Source organism: Salvia splendens, chromosome 16 (assembly GCF_004379255.2).
Source record: "Salvia splendens isolate huo1 chromosome 16, SspV2, whole genome shotgun sequence".
Classification (NCBI taxonomy): Eukaryota; Viridiplantae; Streptophyta; class Magnoliopsida; order Lamiales; family Lamiaceae; genus Salvia; species Salvia splendens.
The window spans coordinates 6,429,962-6,455,660 of NC_056047.1; the positions used below are offsets into that span (position 1 = coordinate 6,429,962).

At 42.5% G+C, this 25,699-nt stretch overlaps 2 protein-coding genes across 10 annotated transcripts; one reads left to right on the forward strand and one right to left on the reverse strand.

Annotated features, from left to right (window-relative positions):
- Positions 1–4,694: 4,694 nt before the first annotated feature.
- LOC121771178 (E3 ubiquitin-protein ligase CHFR) lies at positions 4,695–11,620 on the reverse strand. 7 transcript variants are annotated; one of them, XM_042167962.1, is made up of 15 exons: positions 11,433–11,620; positions 10,774–10,924; positions 9,846–9,928; positions 9,308–9,369; positions 9,082–9,173; positions 8,879–9,002; positions 8,381–8,467; positions 7,399–7,489; positions 7,096–7,203; positions 6,625–6,725; positions 6,010–6,075; positions 5,823–5,910; positions 5,643–5,703; positions 5,146–5,209; positions 4,695–4,982 (listed from the first exon to the last, which is right to left on the reverse strand). In XM_042167962.1, exons 1-15 carry the CDS (start codon positions 11,491–11,493, stop codon positions 4,848–4,850), a joined length of 1,374 nt encoding a protein of 457 aa, XP_042023896.1. In that variant the 5' UTR covers positions 11,494–11,620; the 3' UTR covers positions 4,695–4,847. The 7 variants fall into 7 exon arrangements, with proteins under 7 accessions (XP_042023896.1, XP_042023895.1, XP_042023898.1 ...); XM_042167961.1 differs by having other exon boundaries at positions 9,831–9,928; XM_042167964.1 differs by lacking the exon at positions 11,433–11,620 and adding an exon at positions 11,139–11,369 and having other exon boundaries at positions 9,831–9,928.
- A 12,183-nt stretch (positions 11,621–23,803) lies between these two features.
- LOC121771861 (choline transporter protein 1-like) lies at positions 23,804–25,693 on the forward strand. 3 transcript variants are annotated; one of them, XM_042168752.1, is made up of 5 exons: positions 23,804–24,655; positions 24,759–24,806; positions 24,956–25,084; positions 25,227–25,292; positions 25,376–25,693. In XM_042168752.1, the coding sequence occupies exons 2-5, from the start codon at positions 24,804–24,806 to the stop codon at positions 25,535–25,537; spliced, it is 360 nt and encodes a 119-aa protein (XP_042024686.1). In that variant the 5' UTR covers positions 23,804–24,655; positions 24,759–24,803; the 3' UTR covers positions 25,538–25,693. The 3 variants fall into 3 exon arrangements, with proteins under 3 accessions (XP_042024686.1, XP_042024685.1, XP_042024687.1); XM_042168751.1 differs by having other exon boundaries at positions 23,804–24,806; XM_042168753.1 differs by lacking the exon at positions 25,227–25,292 and having other exon boundaries at positions 23,804–24,806.
- Positions 25,694–25,699: the final 6 nt, after the last annotated feature.

Sequence of the window (25,699 nt, forward strand, 5' to 3'; positions counted from 1 at the left end):
TCATTTTCATTCGCACCACTTGTTTTAACGAGTACTCTCTCTATCTTAATTTCTGTACAAGATCAACACCGAGAAATGGAGAACACCAACGAAGGTACTCCAGTGACGAGCGGGTCTCAAACTCCCCCGGTACACGTGGGAGGTGGATGGGGTCCGATGCCAGGGTACTACAACATATACCCGTGGCAGGAGATGATGCCCGGGATGACAGCCGGGGGGAATATGCCCGGGATGGCAGCTAGGGAGAGTATGCCGGCGTGGCAGGGGGTACCGGGGATGCAACCTGGTATGCAGATGATGCCGGGGTGGGCGCTCGGGATGCAGATGATGCCGGGGTGGGCGCTCGGGATGCAGATGATGCCGCGGGGGGAGGGGGGACGGCGATGCAGCCCCCGACATGGGGGGTACCTGCGACGCAGGGGACGCCGGGGGAGGGGGACGTCTATCGCCCCAGTTTTGATTTTTCGACTGCTTCTTCGCACATATCGACCCCAACGGATGCGCAGTTCACGCAATTTGATGCCTTTTCCTTAGAGGAGTTGGGGTTTGATATTCTCGGAGTTCCGGATACTCCCGTTCAAACGAGGGGAGTAGTGCAGGGTCGTGGCGCCCCAAAGAAGAAGGGCAAGGGGAAGAAGGTCGGGGAGTCGTCGCAGCCGGGTGAGGACGATGGCTCGGTACGGAGAAGGTGGACGGATGCGGAGAACGTCGCGCTGTCCAAGGCGTGGGCGAGTGTTTGCGACGATCCTCTCGTTTCTAACAACCAGAGGATCGTCAACTTGTGGGGCAAGATAGCAGCAGCCTACCAGAGATTTTGCCCGGAGGGGAGGCGACGCAACGGGGAGGATTGCCGGAAGGGGTGGGACCGAATCAGGGCTGCAGCAGCCACGCTGGCTGGCCGAAGAAGCAACGACTGAACTATACCGGTGATTTCAGCGGTGGTTCCCACAACCTCCCTGAGACGGCCCAGGAGGTCCCGACCCCTCGTTCGTTCGCTCGCCGAACTCGCCCGGTTGGGCACAAGCGGGCTCAACGGGAGGCGAGGGGGGCAGCCGGGGGTTCACAGGAGGTCCAGTCGGCATCCTCCCTTGGCCAATCCACAACGGATCTCAAATTCTTCGCGCGTCAACAAACGCGCAATCGGATGGTCAAGACGATGTCCGAATGGTGGGCGGCGGTAGACCCCGTGGAGAAGAGTTTGCTTCAAACATTGCTCCTGAGCATGCAGGAGGATTTGGAGGCGGCACGGAGGGAGACAGGCGGGAGTAGAGGCGGCGGCGGCGGCGGTGGCGACGGAGGCGGAGGCGGAGGCGATGGTGGCGACATCGACGGAGGAGACGTCGACGGAGACGAGTAGTGAATTATTGTACTTTTTTTAATTATTGTAATTTTTTTAAATTATTGTACTTTTTTTAAATTATTGTACTTTTAAAATTTTAATAGTATTATTAATGTTTCTCGTATATGTCTCGTAAATTAAATTCCGTATATTGTGTGATTGTTAATTATTTCATTTTTATATAATTGTTATTAGTGATGTGATTAGGCTATGACTGAGCTATTTGCTTGTTTTGATGATGTGGCATGAGGATTTTTAGTGTTTGTTGATGTGGCATGAGGAGTTTGTGGCTAGACTATGGCTGGGCTATTGCTATTGTGGATGGCCTGAGTATGAATGCGTGCGTTACAAACTATGTACAAGTGGACCTATTAACAAATTGTTGACTTTATCAGATTATGTCTTTGTCACGTGTGACTGTCTTTTTGGGTCATTTGACTTTAATACTAGCATTTCCTAAGCTGATTGATGATGATCAATTATAAGTTAGGCTGATTTAATACTTATCTAGATTTATTTATTTTGTCAAACCTTTTACTTACATTTTGGGTTTTAATCATTTTCTGACACGCGCGTACTAGATCATTTATGTTGTATTTATTACTACTATTATTAAAAGAAGGGTAACACAGGAAAATTATAAAATCGTGATATACATATACACATCCAATAGATATGGCAAAAGGGAGGTCCACGGTGATGGGACTACATATTCGTCTATAATACTAATCCAACTTTCTACCCACTCACCAATAAATCCTCACAAATGCATCGTTCCAATTTAATTCCATATACTCATCCAATGTCCGATGATTTTCGTTTTGTAAATTATATTCATAGCACGAAATAATTGGGAATGAAAGTTTAACTTAATTTATAAACTTAAAAACAATCCATAAATCCGAATTTGAAAAGGCCGTGTTCATGCACGGCCGCAGCAAAGAGGGCCACCCCGTCTGCTACAACGTCTACGGCGAATTCCGCGACGGAGATGAGGAGAAGAGAAGAAGATTCTTGAGGTGGAGGGTCCGGTTCATGGAGAAGAGCGTGAGAAATTTGGATTTCAGACATGGAGGGGTGTCCACCATTGTTCAAGTCAATGACCTCAACAACTCTCCTGGCTTCACCTCATTCAAGCTCTTCACCTCTTTCAGGATAATTATCCTGAATTTGTTGCCAAACAAGTTATTATTATTATTATGGTAAATATTGTCAATTCCTTCTCACAATTTTGCTTTTGAATTACTCATCAGATTTTCATTAATGTTCCATGGTGGTATTTGGCTCTGAGCAAAATGATGAGCCCATTTTTTACTCAAAGGATCAAGAGCAAGTTTGTGGTTGCTGGCCCTTCCAAATCTGCTTACAATTTTGTTACTGTATTTTATTTTATGATGCAATATAGGGATGTGTAGTGAGTTGGGAGGCGAGGGTGGTGGGGTGGGAAGTGAGCTATGGTGCGGAATTGGTGCGGAGGGATGAAGATGGATACACAATTATAATAGAGAAGAATAGGAGGATTGGAGGGAAGGAGGAGGATACAAGGTTCTCACATTCAACAATCTCACTTCCAAGAACAAGATGCTTCTCTACCGCTTCAACACTAAGCTTTCTCATTAAAATCCATATATTTCATGTTGATGGGGTGGGGAGATTCAACACTTTCAAATTCGAAAATAAATTTAATAGTAGTAGTAGTATGTATTTCAATTAAGTAGTTTACCAATGTTTCTTTCTACTGTCGCAAAAGGATGTCAAGCTGTGTTGTGAAAACATGAACTTTGTAGTTGTGGTGTTGTCAACTTAGTTTATAGTAGAACTAGCTAATTTTCCACAACACTAAACTTTCCCAAAATTGAAGCCTATTAAGGTGGCAATCTTACAATGTCCAAAACAATGCATTTCGTCATAAAAAAACAAAGTTATATGGAGTTTAAAAATGCACAGAATAATTAAAGGAACGCAATATATAGAATTTTAAACTAATTTTAGCGTATTATCTCCATTTCATTTAAATTTATAACTGGAGGCTGCACATGGAAGTTAATTTTAGCCACTCTTAAAAATTCATAATTTGTGATAAAAATTTGAATCAACATAGAATTAGTGTACTTTTCAGCTAGACCTTCTACTTGTACAGTTGTACATTTACTTATTAGGTTTCTCCCACGGTATTCAATGAAACAAGTAACCTCTGTAAAAGTAGACCAATAATATGCATGATACTCCCTCCGTCCCGCACTACTCGCACTTATTTCTTTTTTGGGCGTCCCAAGTTACTTGCACTCTTTCCATTTTTAGTAAAAAATTTCACCTACAGCCGTCATTTTTGACTTTCCTATACACTCATTCCTTAATCTCCGAGCCGAAAAGGAAATGAGCGAGTAGCCCGGGACGGAGGGAGTATTATAATTGATATTCTAGCACATAAATAGGGAGACACTTATGTATTTTGCTGTGTTTCTAGGCTACATTGTCAAGCAGACTAATACTATTCCAGAAGGAATCCAATGTAGGAATATTTAAAGATATATTTAATCGACTTCTGTTTCATCTTTATTTTTATCTTTCCATTTTAGATTTTACTAGTGTGATGAATTTTTTTTTTGACACGATACATGATAAGGTACTACTAACATTTAGTAAATCGAATAGGTAGATAATAAAATATGAGTACAAATAATAAAGTAGAAGACATAATCAGAGTTCAATTTAGTCAAAGAAGGAATGCATCACTTAATTTGAGACGTCTCAACAACGAATATGCATCATTCATGAATACGGCAGGAACATAATATAACTAATAAATAATCCATGGGAATTTCATTCATAATATGTCTGCTCTTTTCTGTATTCCCCTTTTAGAATAGGATGCACTCTAATCGAGCTAATTACAACTCTTTTCGTTGATTAATTTTGTCATAACATTGAAAATGAATTAAAGTTCAATACACATATTGATATTACTCCCTCCGTCCGTGATTAAATGTCTCATATTTGATCGGCACGCGTCTTAAGAAATTGTTTGACTTTATGTAGTTAAGTGTTTAGAAAAGTTAGTGAAACGTGAAGCCTACTTTTATATTTTGATTTTATAATAAAATGTGAGTGAAATGAGTTAGTGGAAGGTAAGATCCACTTACCAAATATAGTAAAAGTGAAATGAGACATTTATTGACAGACGGACAAAAAAGGAAAAATGGGACATTTAATGACGGACAGAGGGATTAATAATTAAAGTATAAAAAGAATAAATTATATCAAGTTGGGATTTTTTTTTCAAGCTACGTTTTAATTAACCATCTTAATTCTTAAATGAGTTTTGGTCGAGTCAAGGTCCAGATTAGCTCTCAGGTAGATTTATAAGAGGGAGAAATATGAAGAAACAATTACAAGTTGAAATAGCACCTAAAGAAAGAACATGAATCATTCAAAGTGCAAAATATGGAACCCAATTTTATCATGACAAAAAAATGTATTGGCACTAAAAGTGATAGTGAAACATACATCAAGGCGTACGAGCACCCCTAGATGGACGACATACATGGTTCCTCTTACGAGCATGCTCCTCGTTATGGTGCTGTGTCCGACATGCATATCCATACCAGCAGTCTTCGCGTTGCTGTGCTTCTTGGGGTAGACACTGCAGGCAGGCATACAAAGTGCCTTAGTTCCAATACATGAGCAATAAACCAGAATAAACCAAAATACACATCTATCTAGTCTCACTGAAAAAACATCATCTTAATCTTGATGAGACACTGAAGCTCCGTAAAACTAAGAAAATGTACGAGTAGGCAGCTTACATGTTTTGGCAATGTGATCCGGAACCAGTATAATAGAAATGAGACCAATTTGTCATAGCAATCACTGCAAATAAAGAAAACAGTTTACTCTTGAACAAACATGGGCAAATGCGTACTGCTAATAAAATTAGATTGACCATAAGCAAGGATCACAAAAAAACAAAAAAAAAATCAAACATGTTGTGCAATCAGCATAATCCAATTTAAACTGCTACTAGTCTGTAAATTTAAAGATAAAAAGATATTTCAACATGTCAAGTTTAGGAGCTTCCCTATAAATATGTCCCAATATGCGTTTCCCTTTAGTAATTACAGAAATAAAAATTGGAGGTAATGTAATACCATAATCAAAAGACTGTTGTAATTGCAAACACACCTATAGTAATTTCTAAGGCAATTAAGCTTAAATAAGAAAAATGCATAGCAACATTATTTTCTCAGTGCAGAACTCTAAGGAGAATATAACCAAGAACAGAGAAACGTAGAAAATAACTCACCGGCAAACATAGGTCTGGGAAGTAATCGTTTCAGAGTGATTCAACAGAAGCCTCGTCCTGTCTGGAAGAGAGAAACAAAAAATCATGAACTTCGTACCGACAATGAGTTTTGTCAAGAGCTAGACCAAAAAGGATAATGTATTTCTAACAAGTGTATTCAAGCCCCAATAGGGATATTACCTACTTCCCGGTTACTCATTTTTCTTATCCATTCTGAAATCACATCCTGCAATGGTCTTCCCATCTGCCTGATACATTTATCTGTTATCTGCAGAACTTAAAGGACAAGTAAATTTAGAAAGAAAAAAAACAGAGACATAAAAACAGTATAAGAAAAGGAGAATAAAGCATAAAAGAAGTTCCATACATCTTGTTCATGTCGATTCTTTTCATGTGCTAAAAACGGTAATCTAGTGAGAGAGTGGGCAGCAATCTGAAACATGAAAAAATGTCAATCAAGAACCTATAGCAGATGAAACTAAAGCCTCCATCTGTAAGATATATCCATGTTTCAGTTTTAGAATTTTCCTAACCATGAGGTTAGAGAAGAAACAAAAATAAGGAATCTACAGTTCCTGCACATTGGTCACTTATTATGACATTATACTAACACTTTCCAGAGTCAATCAGTGTGGTACCCGTACTTCTCAAAACTATATTAATGCCTCTTATGTCTTCTAGACAGCTGTATAGACTTTGAGATTCCATGCTAAATCAGTGCCAGAGCAATATCTCATTTGATTAGGAGGGAGCAGGAAGTTGTCATGTTTGGCATGGTTTCAGGGCCCCCCCTTATACAACTCAGAAACTCTATTTCTACTTGGAACTATTTCAGGCATTACTCCAAACTAATACTTCTGATTATAATATCACACGTTAGGTAAAAAGTAAGTAGTAACAAGAAGATATACAATCTTGAGGTAGCTAACAAGCATAGAAATTGTTAACGTTGGAAGAGGTTAAAATAAAAGGATGTGCTTACAGGCTTTAGAGTTTCTTGATTGCATACTGGATATACATCAGAACCAGCAGCCCCCATAGCATGCCAGTAGGCACCACAAAATGCCCGGTCACATCCTAAACCTGTAAAGAGAGAAGCCATCCATACTGAATAGTCATCAAAAGTTCAAATCATAATAAATAAAGAAGGACGATCTGTAATCTAACATTCTCATAGTTTGCTCATGTTTTATCCATGAGTATACTCCTAAGCAGCACATAGACCTCCTTAAGCATTTCCCTTTTGAGCCATATAAACCCTCGTGAGGGCCGTTTACTTTGAGTGAGGGGATGGATAGATAAAAACAATTCATGCCAATCTACTATTTACTTCAATGGATTGATGAATTTCGATAGTACTGTTTAACCATATTATCCTATCACTCAAAGTAAGCATCCCCTTACTATATCTATTTAGTAAAAGTAACATGTACAAGGGCAAAAGGAAAATTACAGTGCTGCGGCACAGGAGCATTTGATCTGGAAGGCATCATGCCAGAGCATGCTTGACATTGAAGATGAACTGTTCTTTCATTGCACTGAAAACCACCATATTCTCTATCTGAGCCACATAAATTGATTATCAATATCTGAAAAAAGCTTCAAAAGTTTGACTAGTGGTAGCTTTAATACTAACTCATGGAGACTGAGACTACTGCTTCTAAGTTTAAATAGTTTGCACAAAATAATTATCAGTATTTATCTGTGGCTAGTCAGATAACAAATAAGCCATAGGCCAAAGAGATTGTGTGATTACCACACTGAGGACATGATAAATCCCTTCCACTCCCCTCGGCAGATTGAGCACGGGCCCGCTTGTGACTCATATTTTTTCCACGGCTAACAACCTGAAATAAGATAAATATTAACCATCGGAGGTAAATCTAATATTGGATTTATCATACTTAGAGATTTTCTTGTTCTTAAAAGTATTTAGGAGCTAATCAAACAAAGAAAACGTAAGCTGATAGAAGTAAAGAGAACACAAACAGAAAAGCTAAACTATGAGGAATTACAGTGATAATCAAAGAACACTGATGAGTTTCCAGCAAAATCCTAGCTAAGTCTCTCTCAAAGAGAAAAACTTTTTTTATTTCCCACAGTAGCTTATAGGGGAAGCCAAGAGTAGTTTCCTGTGAAAGCTAAGGATAAATGGGCTTGATAAGCATTGCATAATACTCCTACTAAAACTAACAAGGAACCACCAACCCACAATTAAAAGACAATTAATGCATAACACTCCCTCTGTCCCAGAATAAGAGTCATGTTTTGCTATTTCGGTCCATCCCACAATAAGAGTCCTATTATAAATGGAAAAAGCAAGCATTAAATAAAAAAAAGCAAGCATTAATTGGAAAACCCTAAGTAAGCACAGATCAAGAAATCTTCAAGTTTAATAAGTAATTGTTTAAAAATCTAAATTCAAATACTATTAAGAAGAGAGAGTATATTAGAGACAGCTACAAATGTCAACCCCATAACGTGAATTTGAAGCCTTCCAATGTGACTGATAGAACAGCTGGACTATTATAAATGAGTATCAATTAGGATTTAAAGCTAACATAGTTTTTGGTGAGACACTTTGCAGTATGCATGTCAAGGCGTCAAGCCAGTGAAGCAGTTTCCAACAGAAAAAACAAGATTATCTATGACCTTGACATACATCAATACATTTGGGGTGGGGCCAGCCTCCCAGTGGTTCTTTCATCCGGATAGAAATATATAGGAGTAATACTTACGAGGGGTGACTTAATTGTTGAACAGGAATCCAAAAGTACAAGCTCTTCATCTGAACGCCTTAAAGAAGAATCGGATTGCAATATATCCTGCATGATAATAGGATGAATTGAAGTGCAAAAGGTCAATGCCAGCAACCCAAAGTATAAAGGCCATTTAAAATATAAAAAGCTTCACAAATATATGCTAGTCATAACTCATAAGCCACAAGAAACAGTTGGCAGTGTTAGCTCAATACAACAATAAAAGAAGGGAAGAGGAGGGGCAGGGGGGACATGAAAATAATATACTCTCCAAATTTTGGCCATCTAAAACTGAACAGAAATAACCGAGTAAAAGAAAACAAAATAAGAATCACACGACTAGCCATTATAGAACTAGAGAATGTAACTAGAAGTGAAAAGTAGACAAACTAGGCATAACATCCTTTTCAAGATCTGAATCTGTTGAAGTGAACTACCCACAACAAAAGAAATGAAAAAGAAAGGAGGACCCAGTACCTCTTCTATACCGTGCAAAAAATGGTTTCGTCCAACAAATTGCACAACTGATCTGCATTGAGGACATATAACACTAGCACGTCTTTCTTGACTCCTTTTTAGCCACTCTGAAAAGCATCCATTGCTGAATACGAGAAGTCTGATTAGATATTAACATGGTCAAACAGAAAAAGAAGCTACATGAAGAAATCGGAGTAACATACCAGAAATTGTGGAGACATGGTGCGGCAGTTACTACATCATGCCAAACATTTAGGCATATTGGACACTTGGCGTGCTCAGGATCTAGAGTTATCTACCAAAAAAGGAACATTTACTAAAAATTCTAGTCCAAATTCATGCTGGAAGTTAGCATAAAAGAAAAGGAAAATTCTGATACTTGTATTTGTTGTATAACAAATACCAAGTAGCAGGCTAGCTGCTGTCTACCTTCAGCTGTTTCTTGCAAATTTCTTTTGCAGGCATTACTTTGAACACATACCTCAAGAACCCTGTACCAATAAAATGCACAAGTAAGGACTCTTAAAGTTGTTGCCTTGCGGAACATAAATACCAACACGAGTGTTCCATGTTTTAGTGATGCAAGCAAAAATAGATAATTTTTATGTTGAAGACAGCTTAATCTGCTTCCCGAGCAAGAAGCCAAGAAGACAAAAAAACCAGAAGGATGGACTAGTTTCCCTTGACACTATGATAGCAACTCACTATTAGCACATCTAAAATGATTTAGCAATGAAACCATTCTAACAGCATATTATGTAATCAACATAATTCAAAGAAGTGATTTTCACTAATAAGATATGGATAGTTTGCAAGAGTTAATATTAATAACTACTAGTAGTATTTAGATGTGAAAAAGCTGAACTGTTGCACAATCGTATTACTTGTCACTGTGAGTATAAAAGAACATAAGGAATAAGACTTGATACAAATGGGCTATATCAACTCTCACCGTCGGCCACAGGACCTAGAATCATTTCGCTACCACATCTAATGGGGCTCGTATCATCTTCTTTAACAACTGCACCATCAACAAGGATCGAACTACAACTAGTTTCCACAAGAAAAGGTGTAAAGTTCTTAGATCTTTATATAAAATTGAACAACAGCATGAAAAATAAAAAGCAGTTCTCTACTACATAGATTAGCTGTTATGTGGATTCTGCTAAGAAGTATTGCAAAAGGACAACAGTCAACAGCAAGAAAGGAAGCATATGTACACGATCATAGGTAACCTGGCCAACGGACATAATAATCAGAAAGTAAAATGGGATGAGATATATGATATCCAGACAGACAGCAATAAGTAAGTCCTCTGCAAGGGTCAAATTTCATGTAAGAGAAAGGATAATCAAATCAACCACGCATCACAAGTCCTATCCAATAGAAGTAATGTTTTGTTAGGGTACTCCCAATGGTATACCCAAAAAAGCAGCTTCGACTTGTCCACATGAATGCCACATCAAAATAAAAATCTATCATCTTTTTTAATTTGTCTCTCCAATGGTGTACCTAGAAACTTCTATAACGCCACATAAGGTGTCTCTCCAATGGTTGAAATTATGATGGAACAAACCAAAGTAGCATGCATGCCACTTATAACTTGTAAGACTGTTATACTACGTACTATGTTTCAAACACATCCATGCCATATGAAAAAAAAGTAGATGCAAAGATAGATCATCATGAATACCAAAAACTACAATTATAAGGCCAGCTGCTTGGCTTTTGCAAGAAACTTTTACTTGATTCATAAATAGGAGTTGTCACTGTCAAGTTTACTTAAACAGAACTAATCATTTCAAACATTTTGTGAAATGCTAAAAGAAATTTCTTACTGAACACCCAAATTACTCATCAGACATAAACTATACCAGGGTGGATAAACAGCATACCACTTATTCTTCATTAAGGCAGAGTTATGATCCTTCTCCCTAGTAATCTGGCACCATACTTGCTTTTCACATGGAGGGGTTTTTATGTCTGAGCAAATTGTCTCCTCATTCAATCTCAATTCTATATCCGGATAGCTCGAGTTCAATGGCACTACAAAAAAAGCTGTGGTAAATATGTTTGCTGGACATCCAAATTCTGGGAGATCCTAGACAGATCATAAATACCCAAAATCAAGGTAGATAAGTGGGATAAAAGACTAATTTTGGTTGCATTCTAAAATGATCATCTTCAACCAAGATACATTCAACTTAGAAAACCACTTTATATTGTAAACTTAAGCCACATAACAACCAAATTACATTACATTTATATTATATGTTCCTCATCTGTTTCCTTCTTCCTGAAATGTCTTCACTCGGGGACGGAATGTTTCTTCAAGATACATTTCAGAATCCAAGAAACCACGATTATACAAAATCATGAAATGCGAGTTAATAGTTGAATGAGTAGGAAAAACAGAAAAATCCGTCATGCAATTATATAGTTCATTCCAACTCATAAAGATTGAGAAAAGCAGTCAATCACTGAAAGATAAACTCATCTCGAGTGAAAAAAATCAACAAAATAAATTTTTTTATTTCGTCATTTTTCTTGCTACCTAGTTTAGCCCAGACGTCGTCACTGGAAGAACTGGAGCCAGAGGCTTCCCCTTTCTCCATTGATAGTGCTCAATGCCTAAACAGTCTCTGTTGATTCTGAAACGTGCGCTCAAATCCAATGTTTGGTTTTTGTGGAATGTTCTCTCTACATTTAGGGCCTGTTCAAGTTGGCAGGCATTATATATGCCAATTTAAATCTGATCTGGTCTATTTAATGTTCAATCACATTTGTAATAGGGGTGTTTATTATGTTCAAGCAACTTGGGATGCTTCCGGAAATAGGGAGTATAATTTGTTTTTAATTTTTCTTTAATAATTCCTACCATGGATAATTCCTACTCTACCCTTGGCATTTGAGGAAGCCCGCCAGCCAAATAAACTTGGCGGTAACCTCAACCATTTCAAGGCTCATTTGGTGAACCAACAGGAAGCTACCTTCGTCAGACTCAGGAAGACAACCAGCACGATGCAGTCCGGTCTCCAGCACGGCCAAGGTATGTACTATGCTCTCCAATTTTGCACGCTTTCGTATTTACATTTGTGCAGTTACATCCATGTTTTGCGCGAGGCGTGTGAGGCGCAATGCTATTAATTTCGATTGTTTACGGTATGCAAGTCTAACCGTCAGGCGGTTGCCCCCAACATCGTGGTGTTGTATTTAATTTTCGATTCAATTGTTGATGATTTCTGAGTAAATTGACGCAGAGGTTTTATAATTCTTGGAGTTCTGTACTGACATTGCCACTTGCAATTGTGATTAAGTTATTGTGTGAATTGATTATTGCGTATGGGCTTCTGCTTAAGGTCGGTCTCCTTTATCTGGTACACCGAATGTATGTATCCCCAACACCGAAAAACGTCCATGGGGTGGTAGCCCTAGCAGCAGGGGCGATTGCGATGGTCGGCTAATAGTCGGCTAATCAACACAGATACAAATTTTATTGACACGCAAAATAACATAAGCGGCGCACGTTTATGTTATTTGACATTTACCAAATGAAATTTGAGAACTAAACAAGCTGGGAGGCGGTATTAGCCCAAACGACATCAGCAAGCCAACCAATATCGGCATTTCACAGTTAAAATTGCGCTATATCTACCACAACAAATTTATATGTTGATTAACTGCCTCTTACCTGGGGTTACGGGTGACAAGATGAGGAGCACGATGACGAACTCTAGCCTTCACTTTCTTAAGCTTTCCTGATGCTTCACCATGCGCCCAGAAATAAACCAATGTCCGATCAGAATTGGGGGAATAGATAGGAAAACCAAGCTGGGAATACCTGGGGTTCTTGGGGAATTGTCGGAGCTGGAAAAATTCACCACGCCAACAAGAGCACCGACGATTACTGCGACAGAAACGTGGTGTGAAGAGCTAGGGTTGCTGCGGAAGAAATTGGGGGGGGGGGGGGGGGGGGGAAGGGGTAGATGCTAGATGATTATTTCAAACATTTCAGGGGCATATTAGTCTATTTACACTCATAACCTGGTCCGAAAATCGAGTCCGGAAATGAATTAGCATCTCCTTCATATGAATTCATTTCAGAAAATAACAGCCTGGAACAGTGCCGGCCCGTTAAATAGCACCGGGCCTTAGCACCTTTACCCAAGCATCTTGAACACACCACAACTCCATGATTTAGGCCCATGTATGGGCATTCCAGGGTGCTTGAACAGGCCCTTAAAGAGAACTCTTTAAAAAAAGAATTTTAAGTCTCTTTTTTATTTTAAAAATAAATTCATTTTATGATTTTCTTTAACAATAGATTACTTCAACTATTGATGTCCAGCCAAAGGTCATAAGGTTCTAGTCTACGTAGCTCGGCTTTAAAGGAGGGTTAATTACAACATTTAAATTGAATATGACTCAATCAGTGCACCAACAGAGCTTGATTCGAGTTATTTTTGCTTGATTTGGAGGTGTGCTTCTTCAGTCCAGAATTTGGTTTATGTGAGTACTGATGGGGTGCGTACTAAACAAGCCCAACAGCAATGACGGCCCATCAGCCCGAAGCCCAAGGAAGAGTATGAGTTCGGCATTACCAAAGAGTTCGGAGGAGTTCGGCATTACCAAAGAGTTCGGCCTCAGCCTACAGCTCGGTAAAAGCCAACCAATCAAGCTCTGCTCTCAGGTCGGCATCAAGCTCTACTCTCAGATCGGCAACCAAAGCAGTTCGGTCTCAGTTTTCGACCGAACAAGGAGTTAGTGGACCCATGCAGGATTTCCACGACTTCCAACATACCCACTACCACGTGGCGTCAACTCAGGCCACGATCTAGTTCTTAGGCCATGACCTACACGACCTCCACGACCTAGAGTGATGATGTAAGCCACGATCTTAGTTCAATGTATAAATAGAACTTAGATCTGATAGAAAAGGGTTAGAAGCTCTCTAGAGAAAAATACCATATAGCAAGTCTGTGTTGTAAGCTGTAATTCCAGATCAAGCAATACAAACCTGCCCCCATTTCTCCCCGTGGACGTAGATTTACCTCAGTAAATCGAACCACGTAAAATTCTCTGTGTCGTAATTTATTTTTACGAGCATTCATCATCATCGAAAATTCGCCGATTCATCACTGGCGCCGTCTGTGGGAAACAGAGAACCAAATTTGTGATAAAGCGAATTTTTGACCATTTTTTCAACCCAAAAAATGCATACCAGATCGCAGAAGACCCGTATTCCTGCCCGTGAGAACCAGGAGGAAGCCAATCCACCCCATAGGTCTGGAAAACAGCCTAGGGATGAATCCACCACCAGTTCTCATGGCGGAGGAACAAGCCGCTCCAAAAGCCGTCACACCGAATCTTCCCAGCAGCCCGATTTGAACGAGGCTGTCAAGCTGTTTTTGGCTGAAAAGCAGGAGGAATTCTTAACCTTCCTGCAGAGAAGCCAAAAGCAGCCGGAGGCGAAAACGGCGGATTCTCCCTCTCCCTCCATACGAGACAGTCACTACCGCAGTAGTGTCGTGTCTTCCAGAAGAAAGAATCCTCGGTACCGGAATCACAGGAGAACTCCATCTCCTCCATACCGAAGAAATGTCGGGTTCGCCATGTACGAAGCATTGAGGACTCCGTTCTCGGACGATATTACCCGAACTTCCCTACCACAGAACTACCGAACTCCGTCGATAACCTATGACGGACTCGTGGATCCTCATGATTTCTTGGGACGCTATCAATATAACATGGCGAACCAGGGTCTCAACGAGGTCCACATGTGCAAGCTGTTTCCCGAACTGCTTATCGGGAACGCAAGAAGGTGGTTCGATAGCCTCCCCCAAGGCAGCATTAGATCCTACCGAGATCTAATGGATGCTTTCCACAGGAGGTTCTTTCAGAAAGCGGAAGCCCGGATTACTTCGGCTCAGCTGCTTTCTATACGTCAAGGTCGCGACGAAAAGATCAGCGACTTCCTGACGAGATTCCATAAGGAATGCCTACAAGTAGATAATCTCAATGATCTACTTGTCATTTCGGCATTCCAAAATGGAATCCTGCCCGGAGCTCTCTACAGAAAGCTCGTGGAATGCAGTCCGCAAACAGCTCAAGAGATGTGGGACATTGCGGACAAGTTTTCTCGTGCCGATGAGGCAGACCGTCGAAAACGGTCTTTAGACAGCTCATCTAGAGAAGACAAAAAGAAGCCCGATCATAGCGATCAGAGGCTTCCTCGCCGAACACCTTCCCCACCAAAGGAGAGATAGCGGTCATCCGAGGTGATCGAAAAAAGAGCAAGTGTGTTCGCAGATTGCGCTTAAAAGTGCCGAGCAATCAGTTCGGCATCATCAAGCATAGCGATCACAGCAGCCTGTACCGAGCAGATAGTAAAATACAACAGGAATAAAGGCGAGTACGAAAAGCTATACGAAGACAAGTGTAGAGAATTTTTCATTCACAAGGAAAATTTTTTACACTAGGGCTTCAAGGCCATTTTACAAGGAAGAAACTAGACTAAGAGAAGGGAGACGAAATCATACTCCGCGAATTTCTGATGTTCGTAAATGCTGGTAGAGAATGAAGATTATGACACAAAGAATTTACGTGGTTCGATTTACTGAAGTAAATCTACGTCCACGGGAAAAAGGGAGGGCAAGATTGTATTGCTTGATCTGTTTTCTACAGCTTACAAATACAAACTTGCTATTTGCTATATGGTGTTTTATCTCTAGAGAGCTTCTAACCCTTTTCTATCAGATCTAAGTTCTATTTATACATTGAACTAAGATCGTGGCTTACATCATCACTCTAGGTCGTGGAGGTCGTGTAGGTCATGGCCTAAGATCGTGGCCTGAGTTGACGCCACGTGGTCTTGGCGCCTCCTTCGGAACATATCTGTGAGCCGTTTTTATGGCCCACGGACTTTGCCGAGGTGAATTCTCTTCTTGACTTTATGGTCTTGCTTTTTTCCTGTATTTTTTGTGGCCCCTTTGTTGACTTTTTTCTTTATCCATTTTCAGAGGAACGATATGCTCTCCAAGCTCGTCGCCGTCGAGCTCTCCAAAGCGTCCAATGACTATGCTGAGATGCAGAGGAAGTTGGCGGCTGCTTGTCATCGGGCCGAACAGGCTGAGGCTAACTTTGAGAAGGCCAGAGCTGCTAGGATTTCGGCCCAGGATGAAGCTCAGTTTGCCAAAAACCAGCTCGTCATCCAGCGAGAGCAGACGAAACGGAGTGATGCTGCCGCCGTGGTTGCCCAAGGAGAGGGTCTCCGTGTTTACACGGAGAAACTCTTTTTGAGCAGCCAGTTCTCGGCCTTTGTCGGTAGTCTGGTAAGGCTAATTGCCGATAAGGGCGAGCAGGGGGCCGACGTCGTGCTGCCTCTGTACAGCCGAGAGATAGCAGCTCGGCTTCAGAATCTGCCGCTCCTTGAGGAGCTCGCTTCATCCTCGGTCCTGCTTTCTGCAGACCGAGTCCGGAGTTGTCGAGCTGATCGGGACGAGAACCTGGAGGCTATCTTTGCCTCTGTGGGACCCGTTTCACCCGCTTCGACTTACAACGGAGAGGGTGAGGCCGAGCCGCTGGAGCTGGAGGCCGAAGTCGAGCGGGCCGGGCATCCGGAGAAGGAGGCCGATCAGGAGGCGGAGGCGAGGCCGGCAGGAGGCGAGGCCGAGGCTGAGGTAGCCCAGGAGAAAGAAGCTGTACCAGACCGAGGAGCCGGAGACGAAGCTGGCGGAGTATGATTTCGTCTCCCTTCTCTTAGTCTAGTTTCTTCCTTGTAAAATGGCCTTGAAGCCCTAGTGTAAAAAATTTTCCTTGTGAATGAAAAATTCTCTACACTTGTCTTCGTATAGCTTTTCGTACTCGCCTTTATTCCTGTTGTATTTTACTATCTGCTCGGTACAGCTGCCGAACTAATATAGCTGCTTTGTACCCAAGGAGATGGAGATACTTCACTGGAAACGGCTGTACTCTTCGGCTTTGGACGAAGCTGAGAGAAGAGCTATAGCCGATCAGACGAAGAATGACGAACTCTTGGCTCGTTCAATGAAGCTGGAGGCCGATAATAGGGACTTAGAGTCCGAAAAGAAAGATCTGGAGGCCGAGCTGAATACCGCCGTGGCTGAGAGGACTGCGTATGAGGATTTCATCAGCAGGCGCGGGGGAATGACCATCTCAGAAGTTCAGGAACGAGTTGACGAACTGTGGGAGGAATATCATGCACTCCGGAGGAACAATGCGCTGGAGAGCTCGGCTTGCCAACAAGTTGTGAAATCACTGCGGCGTTGGGCTTCTCGGTACAACATTGTTCTTTCTCGGCGCCCCTCCATAGAAAGATTCCTTCGGCATATCGTGCCAACAGATGCTCGCACTCCAGATCAAACCTCTGGTTCCCTTGTTCAAAATCCTACTCCCAGTCAACAACGAACTCCGGAACAGCCGGAAACGTCGAGACGAGAACGGGCTCAGGAGCAACCGGAATCGTCAAGACAGGGACGGACTGAAATTCGCCGAGGAGTTGTGACTATGAGCGAGCAAGATCAGCAGATGCTTATTGCAGAGACTCTTCATCGCCGAGGTGTTAGGACTTCTCGGGCTCGGGGAAGAGGCGTTGGGTCGAGGATAGCATCTCGTCGACCTGCTTATTCTTCATCTGCTCGGAACAACCGAACTCGGCTTCCAGAGGATTTTGCAGATAGGTGGCTTAACTTCAGCAACCCTGGACAGTAGAATAGTCCTTTGTAATAGCGTAACGCCATTTTGTAGGGTAGCTGAGTTGTATGCCGAACAAGATTTGAAAAATGAAATTTTGTTTTCGCTTCTAACACTGTATTTACAGCTTAGCGACAAAATTTCATCGTACTCGTCCTCGGTCTTATGAAGTAAACTTCTTTGACCGGACTTGGTCCTTGGTCTTATGAAGTAAACTTCTTTGACCGGACTCGTGTTTGGTCTGATGAAATAAACATCTTTGACCGGACTCGTCTTTGGTCTGATGAAATAAACATCTTTGACCGGACTCGTCTTTGGTCTGATGAAATAAACATCTTTGACCGGACTCGTCTTTGGTCTGATGAAATAAACATCTTTGACCGGACTCGTCTTTGGTCTGATGAAATAAACATCTTTGACCGGACTCGTCTTTGGTCCGATGAAATAAACATCTTTGACCGGACTTGGTTTGTGTTCTAATTTGGCGATTTTTGTCGCCGGGATCGAACTTTCCCTTGTCCTAATTCGGCGAGTTTTATCGCGTGGATCGGACTTTCCCAGTTAACCGAAGTGGTCTTATGCAGTAAACCCCTTTGACTAGACGTGGTCGTCCCCGGTCTTATGAGGTAAACTTCTTTGACCGAACTTGGTCGTCCTAATTCGGCGAGGTTTATCGCGTGGATCGGACTTTCCCTTATTGCAGTTCGTTTCAGACGAAGTGCTTATTAAGCTGAATTGCGGTCTTGTATCCTCCTTGGAAGCTTGGACTCACAATCGTTGGCTTATTGCAGTTCGTTTCAGACGGACTGCTTGTTAAGCTGAATTGTGGTCTTATATCCTCCTTAGAAGCTTGGACTCACAATAGTCTTTAATAATCGATCTAAAAAGGGGATCAGTCTTTAAAGAACGATATACCTTGGTACCATTTGTAAGAGACGACAAGCACATAGAGACAAAACACATAGAGAAAAAATGAAAAAGACGAAGGAAAAAAACTTTAAACCCCTTTTAAAAAACGACAAGTAAAAGGTAAAAAAACAAACAAATAAAAACATGTACCCCTATGACCGAACTAGACACAAGACAGACTGACCGGACCTTGTCTCTTACAAGTGGTACTTCTTGAGGTTGGAGACGTGCCATGTTCGGGGTACTTGTTCTCCTGACATGTGAGTCAATTTATAAGACCCTTTGCCGAGGACTTCGGACACCCGATATGGACCCTCCCATGTGGGTTCGAGTTTGCCCAGCTTTTCTGCTCGGCTTACTTCGTTGTTTCTCAAGACGAGATCTCCCACTTGAAATTGAAGCTTTTTCACCCTTTGGTTATAATACCGGGCTACTTGCTCCTTATACTTGGCTGCTTTTATGCACGCCAATTCTCTTCTTTCTTCGGCGAGATCTAGTTCTGCTCTCAGTCCGTCGTCATTCATTTCTGAGGAGAAATTTAGAGGATACAAGACCACAATTCAGCTTAAACAAGCAGTTCGTCCGAAACGAGCTGCAACAAGCCAACGATTGTGCGTCAAAGCTTCTAAAGAGGATACAAGACCACAATTCAGCTTAAACAAGCAGTTCGTCCGAAACGAGCTGCAACAAGCCCACGATTGTGTGTCAAAGCTTCTAAAGAGGATACAAGACCACAATTCTGCTTAAGAATCAAGCACTTCGTCTGAAACGAACTGCAACAAAAGTCCGATTCTCGCGATAAAACTTGCCTGAATTAGGACAAGGGAAAGTCCAATCCACGCGATAAACCTCGCCGAATTAGGACGACCAAGTTCGGTCAAAGAAGTTTACCTCATAAGACCAAGGACGACCATGTCTAGTCAAAGAGGTTTACTGCATAAGACCACTTCGGTTAACTAGGAAAGTCCGATCCACGCGATAAAACTCGCCGAATTAGGACAAGGGAAAGTTCGATCCCGGCAACAAATCGCCAAATTAGAACACAAACCGAGTCCGGTCAAAAGATGTTTATTTCATCAGACCAAAGACGAGTCCGGTCAAAGATGTTTATTTCATCAGACCAAAGACGAGTCCGGTCAAAGATGTTTATTTCATCAGACTAAAGACGAGTCCGGTCAAAGATGTTTATTTCATCAGACTAAAGACGAGTCCGGTCAAAAGATGTTTATTTCATCAGACCAAAGACGAGTCCGGTCAAAGATGTTTATTTCATCAGACCAAAGACGAGTCCGGTCAAAGAAGTTTACTTCATAAGACCGAGGACAAGTACGATGAAATTTTTTCGCTAAGCTGTAAATACAGTGTTAGAAGCGAAAACAAAATTTCATTTTCAAATCTTGTTCGGCATACAACTCCGCTACCCTACAAAATGGCGTTACGCTATTACAAAGGACTATTCTACTGTCCAGGGTTGCTGAAGTTAAGCCACCTATCTGCAAAATCCTCTGGAAGCCGAGTTCGGTTGTTCCGAGCAGATGAAGAATAAGCAGGTCGACGAGATGCTATCCTCGACCCAACGCCTCTTCCCCGAGCCCGAGAAGTCCTAACACCTCGGCGATGAAGAGTCTCGGCAATAAGCATCTGCTGATCTTGCTCGCTCATAGTCACAACTCCTCGGCGAATTTCAGTCCGTCCCTGTCTTGACGATTCCGGTTGCTCCTGAGCCCGTTCTCGTCTCGACGTTTCCGGCTGTTCCGGAGTTCGTTGTTGACTGGGAGTAGGATTTTGAACAAGGGAACCAGAGGTTTGATCTGGAGTGCGAGCATCTGTTGGCACGATATGCCGAAGGAATCTTTCTATGGAGGGGCGCCGAGAAAGAACAATGTTGTACCGAGAAGCCCAACGCCGCAGTGATTTCACAACTTGTTGGCAAGCCGAGCTCTCCAGCGCATTGTTCCTCCGGAGTACATGATATTCCTCCCACAGTTCGTCAACTCGTTCCTGAACTTCTGATATGGTCATTCCCCCGCGCCTGCTGATGAAATCCTCATACGCAGTCCTCTCAGCCACGGCGGTATTCAGCTCGGCCTCCAGATCTTTCTTTTCGGACTCTAAGTCCCTATTATCGGCCTCCAGCTTCATTGAACGAGCCAAGAGTTCGTCATTCTTCGTCTGATCGGCTATAGCTCTTCTCTCAGCTTCGTCCAAAGCCGAAGAGTACAGCCGTTTCCAGTGAAGTATCTCCATCTCCTTGGGTACAAAGCAGCTATATTAGTTCGGCAGCTGTACCGAGCAGATAGTAAAATACAACAGGAATAAAGGCGAGTACGAAAAGCTATACGAAGACAAGTGTAGAGAATTTTTCATTCACAAGGAAAATTTTTTACACTAGGGCTTCAAGGCCATTTTACAAGGAAGAAACTAGACTAAGAGAAGGGAGACGAAATCATACTCCGCCAGCTTCGTCTCCGGCTCCTCGGTCTGGTACAGCTTCTTTCTCCTGGGCTACCTCAGCCTCGGCCTCGCCTCCTGCCGGCCTCGCCTCCGCCTCCTGATCGGCCTCCTTCTCCGGATGCCCGGCCCGCTCGACTTCGGCCTCCAGCTCCAGCGGCTCGGCCTCACCCTCTCCGTTGTAAGTCGAAGCGGGTGAAACGGGTCCCACAGAGGCAAAGATAGCCTCCAGGTTCTCGTCCCGATCAGCTCGACAACTCCGGACTCGGTCTGCAGAAAGCAGGACCGAGGATGAAGCGAGCTCCTCAAGGAGCGGCAGATTCTGAAGCCGAGCTGCTATCTCTCGGCTGTACAGAGGCAGCACGACGTCGGCCCCCTGCTCGCCCTTATCGGCAATTAGCCTTACCAGACTACCGACAAAGGCCGAGAACTGGCTGCTCAAAAAGAGTTTCTCCGTGTAAACACGGAGACCCTCTCCTTGGGCAACCACGGCGGCAGCATCACTCCGTTTCGTCTGCTCTCGCTGGATGACGAGCTGGTTTTTGGCAAACTGAGCTTCATCCTGGGCCGAAATCCTAGCAGCTCTGGCCTTCTCAAAGTTAGCCTCAGCCTGTTCGGCCCGATGACAAGCAGCCGCCAACTTCCTCTGCATCTCAGCATAGTCATTGGACGCTTTGGAGAGCTCGACGGCGACGAGCTTGGAGAGCATATCGTTCCTCTGAAAATGGATAAAGAAAAAAGTCAACAAAGGGGCCACAAAAAATACAGGAAAAAAGCAAGACCATAAAGTCAAGAAGAGAATTCACCTCGGCAAAGTCCGTGGGCCATAAAAACGGCTCACAGATATGTTCCGAAGGAGGCGCCAAGACCACGTCCTTTTCTGGCGCTCTCGGGGGCTTCTGGGCCCTCCCCTTCCCCTCTGCCGAAGTCGACTCCGGCTTCTTCGGATCCGAAGAGGTTTTTTGCCTTTTCGGAGTCCTCTCGGCATCAGACGCCGAGCTGGTGGTTTTCGGCCTCTCCGGCTCCTGGGACTCCGAAGATTTTCGGGTAGCCTTGTTCAGCATGAACACTGCCAAAAAGCAAGAAAACAAGGTTAGTTTTCTTCGTTAAAGCAGTAGAGCATAAAGATAAAGAGAAATCCTCACCCTCGGCCTCTTCGTCCGAAGACGAGATGTCGAACACGACGTCGCCCTTGACGAGCTCAGTTTCCGAATACTGTTTCCTAATCATAGGAATCTTATTGAGCTCGCCCTCGAGCTCGGCCAACGGTTCTAACCGAGGATGGGGAATCACGGACTTCGGCCTTCTCCAAGGAAAGCCCGGAGCCGAAGTCCTATTATAAAAAAAGAAACGGTTTTGCCATTTCGGCCACTTGGTTTTGCAGAAGGCCCTAAAAGGCTGCAAGGGGATCAAGTAAAACCAAGATCCTTTCCTTTTAAACTGGAAAAAATTAAGGATTGCCCTCAGAGACAGATCCTTATCTAGCCTACGCAGTTCGGCAGCAAAAGCCGATAAGTGCCTCCAAGAGTTCGGAGTCACCTGACCTAAAGGGAGTTGAAAAAAATCAAGAAGCTCTACAAAAGGTGGGGGAAGAGGAAAACGAAGCCCGCATTCTAAGCAGGCTTCGTAAACGGTGGCATAACCCTCCGGCGGGTCGTTAGCCCTATGATCATCATCGGGAACCACCGCTTTCCCCCCAGGAAAAGAGTATTTTTCATGAAGGGATATCACAGTATCCTTACTCAAGATACTGTGAAAATACTCTACGGTCTTCTCCCCGGATTCTTTCCGGCTAGAAGACCCCTTACCCCCTTTTCCACCGCTACCAGACTCAGACGAAGAAGAAGCAGACATGGTCCTTACTCTTTGCAAAATCTGAGGAAATCTTTGAAAGCGGAAGGAAATTTTTCACGCAAAAGATAGAGAGTGCAGAAGAAGCCAATAGCAAAGGTGTTCAAAAGATGAAGAAAGGCGTCACGCGCAGGGCACGTCCCCTGACTTCAGCCTCCCCCGTACCATTCTCAGAATGCCGAAGTGACTCACTTCGCCGAAGTGATTCACTTCGCTTTTCGGGGGGGGTAGTGATGGGGTGCGTACTAAACAAGCCCAACAGCAATGACGGCCCATCAGCCCGAAGCCCAAGGAAGAGTATGAGTTCGGCATTACCAAAGAGTTCGGAGGAGTTCGGCATTACCAAAGAGTTCGGCCTCAGCCTACAGCTCGGTAAAAGCCAACCAATCAAGCTCTGCTCTCAGGTCGGCATCAAGCTCTACTCTCAGATCGGCAACCAAAGCAGTTCGGTCTCAGTTTTCGACCGAACAAGGAGTTAGTGGACCCATGCAGGATTTCCACGACTTCCAACATACCCACTACCACGTGGCGTCAACTCAGGCCACGATCTTAGGCCATGACCTACACGACCTCCACGACCTAGAGTGATGATGTAAGCCACGATCTTAGTTCAATGTATAAATAGAACTTAGATCTGATAGAAAAGGGTTAGAAGCTCTCTAGAGAAAAATACCATATAGCAAGTCTGTGTTGTAAGCTGTAATTCCAGATCAAGCAATACAAACCTGCCCCCATTTCTCCCCGTGGACGTAGATTTACCTCAGTAAATCGAACCACGTAAAATTCTCTGTGTCGTAATTTATTTTTACGAGCATTCATCATCATCGAAAATTCGCCGATTCATCAAGTACGATTTGGGCTCTTCTTATTAATCAAACAACATTATAAAAACACTATCTGGTTATTTCCAACACATAAACCAAATGTACATACAAGAGAAAAAAAATGGACATAATATGTAGATAAAATATTTGCTAGGCATCTTTATCCGCATTTATTTTCCTCATCTTTTTTCTTATCAAATAAAATACCAGCGCGAAATACAAACGACTCCAGTATATGGATTTGCGCGAAATAATTAGAAAAGGAAATGTTATAAATAACTAGATGCGTCTGATTTATCTTTGCGTGATCCTGATCTATTTCATTGCTCCTTTTGAGTCGAAATGTTGTCTTTACCCTACTTTTATGAGGAAAGTTGGCATTTTTACATTTAGGAGTGTCATTGTATGACTAATGTATTTGTTCATTCATTCTTTGTGCTTACTTGTGTGTTTGAATCCTCGAAAAATGTTGTCTTTGAGTAATCCTGATCTATTTCTTCGGTCTTTTTTACTCGAAAAATGCTGTCTTTACCCTACTCTTTTTATGAAGAAAGTTAGCATCTTTACATTTGGGAGTTTCATGGTATGACTAATGTATTTGTTCATACATTCTTTGTGTTTGCCTTGTGTGTTTGAATCCTCATGCTGGAGACAGTTGTTTTCAAAAAAATTGTATCTTGAGCTCTTCAGAATTGGGATTGTCCTGAACATTGTGAATGTTTCTCATTTTTGAATTGTTTCAGTTTGTGAGCCTTCTAACCAGTATCCTCAAGATTTAACAAGAAGCTATTTTTTTAGTATCATTTTATAGTTTTTTTTGTTTGCTTGTGTGTTGTACTGTTGTTGTGTGGCAGGCTAAACTATGGGCTGGACTATAAGGGGAATGTTTGTGGTGAAAGACATGGTGATCAGGATCTACGTGAATTGGAAATCAGATACTGGTTCAAATTCGAGCTCTCCAATGCTCGGAGTATTTGCTTGATGGACTGTCCCGTCCCGTCCCATCCCATCCGAAGACTCCCTCAATTGGGTCTGTGATTATCCGGAAGGAGATATCCGTATATGATTGGATTGATAGAAATTATGATTATTTTGCGGACTTAACCCCTGAACTCAGGAACACTTCTCTTCAGCTGCAGGGTCCATGCTATCCTATCCTGTTATATTTCCTAGTGTCAATGGTAAATTTCTACGATTATTGACCTTTGCTTGGAGGCAATTCTAGTTGATCTTTTTTGTTTTGCTGATAATATCTCTGAGGAGTAGTTTTTCTTATCTTCTTTATGAAAGATTGCATCTTAATATACTAGTCTTCGACTTCTGCTGTCAGTTCATTGCACGTGCGTCAAATGTATGTTTGAACCACTGGGAGCAGATGGGTGGGGTGAAAGTTATAGAGGATATCGCCATAGACCGATCTATCCACAAATCGGTTAACTCTAGGCCATCAGTACTAAAGGTTAGATGCCAAAACTGTGAGCCTGAAGTCTATCTCAACAATTTCGGACTCTTGCTTCCTCATTTGTTTCTCTTTAACGAATTTTACGCTATACTTATTCTGATTACTGTCTTCATGTGTATATGAATCTTCATGGTTTCAGTACTCTTGGCTGGACACACACACATACAAATCTGCACACAACAAGATCACATCCCCTCTGTTTCCTGTACTGTTATGCTCTCTCTGCATACATGATTGTGAATTTCGAAATATGTAAACGCCTCGTTACTGATGAAGTTGATTGTGCAGGTTTGCTGGGGATTCGGTTACATTGTGGAGATGTCTATCGACACGATGATCCTTTCTTTCTGTCAGGACTCAGACAAACACCAAGGAACTGCTCAGTATGTTCCTCCTTTGCTTATCGAGACTCTCAACGACCAAGATGAGATGCAAAGATTGACACAATGAGCATTTTGGTTCTGTGCATGTTTTCTGTTTCATATTAGCTTAAATTAAACCACTTTTGCTTCTCTCATTTTTTTTGGTAACCAGCTTTTTACAACCATGTATGGTCCCTTCTTTCATATAATACATAACCAATATGCCAAGGTGTGATTCGAGGTATCCGCA